Here is a 9,808-nt window from a genome sequence, read left to right on the forward strand (position 1 = left end):
GTCACCCAGGCTGGAATGCAGTGGTGTGATCACAGCTCACTGCAGCTCTGACCTCCCAGGCTCAGGGGATCCTCCCATTTCAGCCTCCTGAGGCTAGGACACAGGTGTGCACCACCATATTCAGCTAATTTTTTAATTTTTTGGAGAGACAGGGTCTCGCCATGTTGGCCAGGCTGGTCTCAAACTCCGGGCTCAAGTGATCCTCCTGCCTTTGTCTCCCAAAGCCTCGGATTACATGTGTGGGCCACCAAGCCCAGCCCCTTTCTTTTTCTGGAGACATGATTAGGGACTTTTGAAGGAACACTAGTGATTTTTATGGTAGGGATAGGAGTGGGAAGAACATCTTAGGATTGTGAATCACAGGCTTTGCATTTCTTGCTAATGGGTAAGGATTGATAATTAAAAAGCAGCAATGTGAATTTCCTAGAAAAGAGGGAAAATAGTATGTAAATGCATGGATATACATAAGTATAAAACATTCATGGAATGTCAACTTTAGTCCCTTACAGTTGACAAACTGTCACCTTTGAATACTGCATTTAAAAATTGAAATCACCGTAAGATATCTTATTCCGACTTTCAGCTGACTTAGAAATTTCAGTCTTCAAGATCATTCAGATATTAAGATGAGACTATAACCCATGCTCATTTCCACTTCTCAAAAAAGTCTCTATGACTAAGATGGTGCAACTCACCGGTACTAATAGATTAAGGAAACTTCTTTTGTTTATTTTTTTTTTTTTTGAGACGGAGTCTCGCTCTGTCACCCAGGTTGGAGTGCAGTGGCACAATCTCAGCTCACTACAACCTCCGCCTCCCAGGTTCAAGAGCTTCTCCTGCCTCAGCCTCCTGAGTACCTTGGGATTACAAGCACGCATCACAACGCCCAGCTAAGTTTTGTATTTTTAGTAGAGATGGGGTTTCACCATGTTGATCAGGCTGGTCTCAAACTACTGACCTGGTGATCTACCCGCCTCGGCCTCCCAAAGTGCTGGGATTACAGGCATGAGCCACCACACCCGGCCCATATTCTTAACTTTATGTAAATTAAACAATATTTTACTTAAATGTTTTTTGCCTACAGTTTTCTGTCCAAACTAGAGTAAGCTTACATAATTCATTTTGCATATTATCCCTTCTGCAACTTCTGTGTATAAACTGTGTGTCTACATTGAATTTCTCTAAGTCTAATAATCATGCTCATTAACTCAGATTATAAAATGAAGTGTGAAATTTGTTTCTGTTTTTTTTTTTTATTCTTTTTGATGGAGTCTTGCTCTGTCGCCCAGGCTGAAGTACAGTGGTACCATCTCGGTTCACTGCAACCTCCACCTCCAGGTTCAAGCGATTCTCCTGCCTTGGCCTCCCCAGTAGCTAGGATTACAGGCGCCTGCCACCAGGCCTGGCTAATTTTTGTATTTTTAGTAGAGACAGGGTTTCACCATTTTGGCCAGGCTGGTCTCGAACACCTGACCTCAAGTGATCCCCACCCGCCTTGGCCTCCCAAAGTGCTGAGATTACAGGCGTGAGCCACCGCACTCAGCAAGTATATTTTTTTCTTTTAATTGAAGAAATCTGGAATATGAACCCCAGAGCCAAATTTACGTGGATTATCGAGGAACTCTGATATAGTGGGTTCTTTCATTAAGCAAAAAGCCCACTAATTTGCATAGTCTGGTTGGCATTCAATTGTTCATTAATATGAATTATATAGTACAACAAATATTTGTCAATATGTATATAAACCTTATTTACTCTAATTAATAAGCTGTGTAGTACAGAGCATGTTTCCAAAGTATAAAATAGGAAGCATTAAATCAGCTGATTGTCCAAGTTGATTCACTTATGAAATCAGTGTGGTTTCAAAAAATTCAAGAGCTACAATGTAAAAACAAGTAAAATTATATACTTTCAGTTAAGCTAAAGAAACCAAAATTAATCTCTTACCTCAAAAGGAACTACAAGTCAAAAAAAATTTTTTTTAATTCTAATAATGAAGGATGTAGAATGAAGATAAAGCTACAAAGAAACACGACCTACTGGAGGTAAGATGGCCTTGCCATTTTCACAGACTAATATTAAACCTAATTTTGACCCAGCCACAATTCAAATGCCGATAGAATAACATCAGAGTACCGTTTGCCCTAACGTTCAAATTTTTGCCAAATTATCCGTTAAGAGGTAAAATGTTTCCCTTAATTTTCCCTTTCAAGCTTCTCAACAAATTTAATATTTGTAGGCCACATCTTCATGTAACTCAACTCATACAAAGAGAAAACCACACAATAATATCAAACTGAAAATGATATTTTATGTAATGTCCATAGACAAAAATCATCCAGATACCTATGCATGATGGGATAAGCAGGAAAAGCCCATGGCTCTTTTTAAGTGTTTATGATTATGCACAGCAGAAAACCATTATGGAAGCTCACAAACTAGCTGAAGTAAGAAAAAACATGATTTTTGCAGCCTTCAGCAGGGGTATCTCAAGTACAATCCAATTCTAATCAGTTGCTTCAAAAAAAAATCCAGGCGAGGCTCGGTGGCTCACGCCTGTAACCCAACATATTGAGAGGCCAAGGTGGGAGGACCACTTGAGTCCAGGAGTTTGAGACCAGCCTGGGTAACCATCGCGAGATTCCATCTCTACAAAAAGTTTAAAAATTATCCGGGCGTGGTGGCCTGCGCCTGTAGTGCTTGCTACACCAGAGGCTGAGATGGAAGCATCTCTTGAGCCCAGGAGTTTGAGGCTGCAGTGAGCTATGATCGCGCCACTGCACTCCAGCCCCAGCAACAGAGCAAGATCCTGCACCCCTACACACAAAATCCAACTATTTAAAACTGTCAAAAATAATTCCACATAACTAGCCTGTGCACAAGGGTATATTAAAAGTACTAAAAATTTTCAGGCCAGGCGCGGTGGCTCATGCCTGTAATCCCACCACTTTGGGAGGCCAAGACGGGCGGATCACCTGAGGTCGGGAGTTGAAGACCAGCCTGACCAACATGGAGAAACCCCATCTCTACTAAAAGTACAAAATTAGCCGGGCGTGGTGGCACATGCCTGTAATCCCAGCTACTCGGAAGGCTGAGGCAGGAGAATCGCTTGAACCCAGGAGGCGGAGGTTGCGGTGAGCCAAGATCGCGCCATTGCACTCCAGCCTGGGCAACAAGAGTGAAAGTCAGTATCGAAAAAAAAAAAAAAAATTCATTTCTCACTAAAACTAAACACTTCGATACTATTTTACATATATTCTCAAAATACTTTAGTTTCCAGCTTCACACACTTTGTTTTTAGGTTCCCCTACTCCCCAAATTTAAACATAACATCCAAATCTCCCAAAGTCTGTACCAGAACAAATACTGTATCACTAACCACATCCCTAGGAATTAAGTTCCTTAAGGGTTTACATTCAACAAGACTCACATCTTGTATAACTTTGTATCCTAAAGAACACTTGGTACAACACCCTGGATATATCAGGAGCTATTAATATTTACTAACTCAAAATATAGTCCTTCATCACTTTGCAGTTCTGCTCTGTGCTGCTGAAACAAAACTGCATAAACTGCAAAACTCAAGGGACCTAAATGTGACAGAAACCTCACAGAACTCCTTATTGTTTTATAGTTTACAGTCTCGTAGCCTTGCCCCTATTACCAGATGTAATGCTTTTTACTGACACTAGTGTAGTGGAGTAGGAACAGATCTAGACAAAAGTGGACATCAGAACCTGTCAAGGGGTTTAAAATGTATATTTTACACACTTATCCTTCATTAGTGTTATATAACATTAATGTCCTAAAGTCAGTTAACTGTAGCAACAACTTATGAGTTTTTCAGTCAATTTAATTCCCAGGAACATAAATGAAAACTGGTGCCAATAAAAAAACAAGTAAGCAAGTAGAGAAGCTGCCTTGAATTTTGACAAGGTAAGGATAGTTTACACCAACGCAATGAAAAATAAGCCTTTGTGTAGTCTATAAGAGTTTTTGAAATAGTTTTATAAAAGTCTTTAAAAGTGCCGGGTGAGGTGGCTCACGCCTGTAATCCCAGCACTTTGGGAGGCTGAGGCGGGAGGATCACTTGAGGTCAGGAGTTTCAGACCAGCCTGGCCAACATGGTGGAACCCCGTCTCTACTAAAAATACAAAAATTAGCCAGGCACGGTTGTGCGCACCTGTAATCCCAGCTACTCAGGAGGCTGAAGCAGGAGAATCGCTTGAACCCGGAGGCGGAGGTTGCAGTGAGCCGAGATCACGCCACTGCACTCCAGCCTGGGCGACAAAGCAAGACTCCATCTCAAAAAAAAAAAAGTCTTTAAAAGTCAAAGCAAACTGGTAAACCATTAGCAAAACCACAAGCTACCATGAAAAGATACACAAAAGTATCTGGCAACCAAGGTCTAGAGCTGGTTCCAGAGTGTGAAAGGTTTTCTGATTGCTAATAAACCCCATTATGCACACAAGGTATCTTCACTTAGCTGTGTCGTTTCTAAAAAGGCAACAGGGCCCAGAAGTTTCAGTGAGCCAGTCCTGGCAAACCCAAATTATGAAAAATATACCCTCTGCTTAAAGATTAACTACAAACCTACCCTGGGACCAGCTTGCTTCAGTTAAGTTTAAAATGGTGCCTAAATTGAAATGAAAGTCTGTAGCATAGATAAAGAGAAAAAAAAAGTCAAATGGAAAAGTAAATTTAAAAGTTTCTATTTCCAATAAACTGCGTCTCAGAAATCTTCCAGGAGATAAAGACTCGGAAGAACAGAGGGATTGAAACCCATTCGCATTCTCTGAGGCGTGCGCACTGCGCGGAAAGGATGAATGAATGGAAGACGAGCGCGTGTGAAATGCAGCAGGTCCGGCCGGCAAGCCGACCGGCTACAGCGATCTGTAGGCCTCGCTCCTCCCCCTTCCCTCCTCCATGACAGCCCAGTCCCAAGCATGGAGGGGCGAGGACAATGTGATACCCCTTCTCACCACCACCATCCCTCATTCTACTTGGAGAGCTTCACCGTGACACACGAGTGTTCCTTCCCACCCCAAACCTTTCTCGCTTCCCCTGGCGCAAACACCGGCAACTCTCCGGCGCGCTGGATTAACAGGCGCTCGCCCCTCTCAACTCCCCTAAGCGAGGTCGAAGCTCCTCCGCGCGTGCCGCGGCACCACTCCCGCCTAACCCACCCTCCGGCAACACTCGCCCACCAGCTCCCCAGTCCACCGGTCTAAGGAAGACGTGCGCGCGCTCCGCACCCGAGCCCCGGAGCTGGGGTTCTGCAGGGAGGGAAAGGCTGCTCCAGGGCTCCCTCCTCCATCTCACTCCAGGCCGGCTCGCCGCCCACCCTGCCTGCGGATCCCAGCACTCGCTGGGAGCCGGCCCCGCGCCTTCATATCATGAAGACACCATCCCCGCATACCCAGCCCAGAACCCCAGCTACCCTCCACCCTATAGACACCTCGCGGTTCCGCAGGAGGCGCCACGCCGCCCCTCCCCCACACCGCTCCCCCAGTTCTCGGGCCCCCACCAGAAAGTGTGCGCTACACGCCGCCTCGGCCAGCCTCCGGGACGTCCCCACTTGTCCGCGGGAGGTCAGGTCCAACATGAGGGGGAGGGGGCGGCAAGGGGTACAGTGCGCGCCGGGAACGCCGTCCCGCGGAGTCCCCCAGTCAGAAGGAAGACAGAGCGCGGGGACCCGTGGGGGTGGGGGCCAAAGGCAATACTCACCGGTTCGACAGTCGCCATCTTAGATCGATCTGATCGCACAACCGCTCCAGAAGGGGGGGTAAGAGGAAAAAAATGAGATTCAAACCGGATTGGCCAGCTTCTGGCCACGTGACGGATATGTCCGTTTGGCCCTGGCGGCGCCTGCGCAAGACTGCGGCTGCGTGAGTAACGAGAGGCTTCTGGGAAGTGGAGTCTCTCCCCCACCTTTTTTTTTTTAAGGTAAAGAAATTTTTTTTAAAAAGGACTGGTCACGTGGCCGATGGGTAGGGTGCGCGGTTCTCAACGCGGCGGACACTCGCTTGCTGGAGGGTGGTTTCAGTCCTCTGCTCTTCCGCCTGGATAGCTGCGGTCACACTTACTGCCAGGCAAGCCTACTCTGCCCTTTGTCGCCCTGTCCTCCCATCTTCCCCGGAAGGTTGGGAACTGCAGGCTCAGCACACACAATAAGGCTTCATTTGCTTAGTTGAGGTCCCAGGACAAGTTGCCTGTGTGTTTATTTAGTTTTCTTTTGATCTCCCACCATTTTCTCTTAGTTTCAAAAAGAGGCGGCGATGCAGAGTCGTTTAGGCAATCAGCCCTCCCACGTCCCCTGGCTCAGCTAATGCTGGTGGTCATTCGTTGCCATTTCTGCGAAAGGGGACGGACGGAACCGCCCGCAGTACCCGCTTGCCACCGGCTGGACGAGGGGGAGGGACGACAGCTTTTACTGTCCCAAATCCTGAGATTAAGACCTCAGGGCTAAATCTTGCGTGGCGGTAAAAATTATTTGGAAGTTCTGTGCAACCGTTCCAATATTCCGCTTTTACGTGCACGGAAATAGCCTAAGTCCAGATGCCAGCCAGGGAAGCCACTCCGGGCCCCGCTGACTAAGCCCTGGACTGATGGTCTGGAGTCTTTAGGCCGGGTCAACTATGACTCTTGACGTTGACTCATTCTCCTTAGGCGAGTGACTTAATCGCTCGGCGTCTCAGCTTTTTTATTTATGAACCAAAGGTGATGATACACTTACCTCACAAGGGTGTGCTTTGTAATGACTGTAACCGGCTTTGAAAATGCATCGGACTCTAGAAATGATTCATAATAAGCAACTGCGTGCCTTCCTAAAGATCAAGTGCTTCTGCTTTTTTTTTTTTTAGCAAAGTTTAAATTTTTTTCTGTTTACTTTGTTTGATTATGATGTACACCAGTGTAGTTTTAAATGTTCAAGACCTTTTTTTTTCCTTTACAACTGCAGCTGCCCTCAATAGAGGCTTTAACGTTCATGAAATTATTGTTATGCTCACAACAATCACTGGCAATCAGAAATTTGTCCCCACACTGGCATCCTACATTTCCTTTCCCTCTAAGATACTGTGCTATCATTTCTCAAGACCATGTTTTTTGCACAGTTTGGCTACTAATAACAACAAATAGAGATGAAGAAATCTAGTAGACTCCTAAGGTTCTAATGAAGAAGACACTGTCTCATTACTATTTCCCATGCTTTTAAATAATGTTGACACCAGGAAAAGGAGTGTATGCAGGCTGCCTGTGCCTGTCTGCTTATAGTGTTAATGAGGTCCAGAGCTGTGTCATACCTATTATTGAGTACATAATGGATGCTTGAGTTGACTAACACATAATTGAGGCTGTATGAGAACTCAAAGCCATTGCCTGTTCATATGTTTTGGTTTACCTGAATATCAGAAGTGATTAATGAAAGCTTTTGTCTAGTGGGCTTAGCTCTACTAGGTTTTAAAGTAGATAGAATTAACAGGCCAGGCGCAGTGGCCCACGCCTGTAATCCCAGCCCTTTGGGAGGCCAAGGTGGGCGGATCACCTGAGGTCAGGAGTTCGAGACCAGCCTGACCAACATGGTGAAACCCTGTCTCTACTAAAAATACAAAAATTAGCCAGGCATAGTGGCACCTGCCTGTAGTCTCAGCTACTCAGGAGGCTGAGGCAGGAGAATCACTTGAACCTGGGAGGTGGAGGTTGCAGTGAGCCAAGATCCCGCCACTGCACTCCAGTCTGGGCGACACAGCGAGACTCCATTTCCAAAAAAAAAAACATAATGATAATAAACGGATAAGTGGATTTCTACTTACAGAGACTATCTACTGTTACTTAGACTATCCAAAATAATTCTGTTGACCGCGTTGTTATTTTCTGCTGGTTAGAAGTGGTGTCAGGTTACCTTCTTTGAAGAGAAAAAGACAGCATAGATGTCCTATTTTCCCCTTCCCCACCCTTCCCCACCCTTCCTCTCCCTTCCCCACCCTTCCCCTCCCTTCCCTTCCCTTCTCTTCCCCTCTCTTCCCCTCCTCTCCCCTGTCCTCCCCTCCCCTCCCTCCCCTCCCCTCCCCTTCTCTCTCTCTCTCTCTTCCTTCCTTCCTTCCTTCCTTTCTTTTTGTCTTTTCAGGGTGTTGCTCTGTTACCCAGGCTGGAGTGCAGTGGCATGATTATGGCTCACTGCAGCCTTGACCTTCTGGGTTCAAGGGATCCTCCCACCTTAGCTTCCCAAGTAGCTAGGACTACAGGCATGGGCCACCATGCCTAGCTAATTTTTTTATATTTTGCAGAGACAGGAGCATCTAGCTATGTTCCCCAGGCTGGTCTCGAACTCCTGGGCTCAAGCGGTCCCCCTACCTGGGCCTCCCAAAGTGCTGAGATTGCAGGCATGAGCCACCATTCCTGGCCAGATGTCCTATTTTCATGAAGCTGTTATATAACAGCAAAAAATCAATGAGATTGGCAAGAAAATACCTATAGGACTGAAAGCCAGTGAGGTTCTTAAAACTTTTTTTAAACAACAGTTTCCATTTTTATTAAATTTTCTGTTAATCAAAAAACTCGGGCCGGGCGCGGTGGCTCATGCCTGTAATCCCAGCACTTTGGGAAGCCAAGATGGGCGGATCACGAGGTCAGCAGATCGAGACCATCCTGGCTAACACGGTGAAACCCCGTCTCTACTAAAAATACAAAAATTAGCTGGGCGTGGTGGCAGGCGCCTGTAGTCCCAGCTACGCGGCAGGCTGAGGCAGGAGAAAGGAGTGAACCCAGGAGGTGGAGCTTGCAGTGAGCGGACATCGCGCCACTGCACTCCCTCAGTCTCAAAAAAAAAAAAAAAAAACTCCCTCTTGTCAACCAAGACTCATACTTTTACAATACTTATGGATGCTCTATTCTTTATGGTTTAGTTTCTTTCCATTTTTTACATAGTTTTCAACAATTTTTCTTTATAATTTTCAAGCACAGAGTTTCAGGAAAATCTCCATTTTTGTATATACTTTGTTGCATGTGTCTTATGACCATTAATGTGTCTTTGCCTATTTGAGATTCTACCATTTCAAAGATTTAACGATTAGGTTTTTATGTATGTGTGTATGTGGTTGTTTTGTTTTGTTTTTGCCAATCCTAAATATATAGAGCTGAAATTTTATGTTTTATTTCTCTATTTAGTCTCTATTATTCTTTATTGCTCTTCAAAGGACTTGTAATTCCAAGTTCATTTACAGAACTGACCAGAAACCATCCAACAGGTACTAAGTTAGTAATGGGAACTATGTAACCAGTGGAGGATATTTAAAGGACACGGGAAGTACAGGCACTTCCTTCCCCGACTGTAAAATCTGGTTGGCGTACTAAGTCATAGAAATATAAATAGTTCAGTACCCATATAAAGAGGTGTGACTAAGAACCAAAAGGATGCAGTTAACAAGCACCATAACCAGCACACATTCACATAATGAATGAGAGAATCATATACTTCCTTCCCTCATTTCATCCAGGCCTCTGTTCCAATGTGATCTCCTGAAGGAGGGCTTCCTTGACCACCCTATCTAAATTACTGTTTCCATTACTCTTTATCCCCTCACTCTGCTTTGGTTTTCTTTAGGCCACTTCATAACCCTAACTCTAAACTTGATGTTAAACATTATTTAATTAGTTGTTGATTGACTCTACTACTAAAATATTAGCTCATTGATGATTTGTAGATAGATTGCTATCAAATATTTGGGGAAAACTCAAATGTAATTTTTTTTTTCCCCTGAGATGCAGTCTCACTCTGTTGCCCAGATCTTGGCTCACTGCAACCTCT

At 45.0% G+C, this 9,808-nt stretch overlaps 1 protein-coding gene across 9 annotated transcripts in view; it reads right to left on the reverse strand.

The window, feature by feature from the left end:
- EIF4E (eukaryotic translation initiation factor 4E) overlaps nucleotides 1–8,148 on the reverse strand; it is a 62,205-nt gene extending 54,057 nt beyond the window's left edge. For 5 of the 9 annotated variants that reach the window (XM_057302114.2, XM_008955319.4, XM_055111651.2 and 2 more), the window contains exon 1: nucleotides 5,728–5,743. Coding sequence is in view for 4 of the 9 variants with exons in the window: in XM_003829920.6 (XP_003829968.1) it covers nucleotides 5,528–5,605 (78 nt within the window). In the remaining 5 variants the exon portion in view is untranslated. Of the gene's footprint in view, nucleotides 1–5,527 lie in introns of all 9 variants that reach the window. The other 4 variants (XM_055111657.2, XM_003829919.5, XM_003829920.6 and 1 more) reach the window with 3 other exon arrangements.
- Nucleotides 8,149–9,808: the final 1,660 nt, after the last annotated feature.

This window comes from Pan paniscus, chromosome 3 (assembly GCF_029289425.2).
Source record: "Pan paniscus chromosome 3, NHGRI_mPanPan1-v2.0_pri, whole genome shotgun sequence".
Classification (NCBI taxonomy): Eukaryota; Metazoa; Chordata; class Mammalia; order Primates; family Hominidae; genus Pan; species Pan paniscus.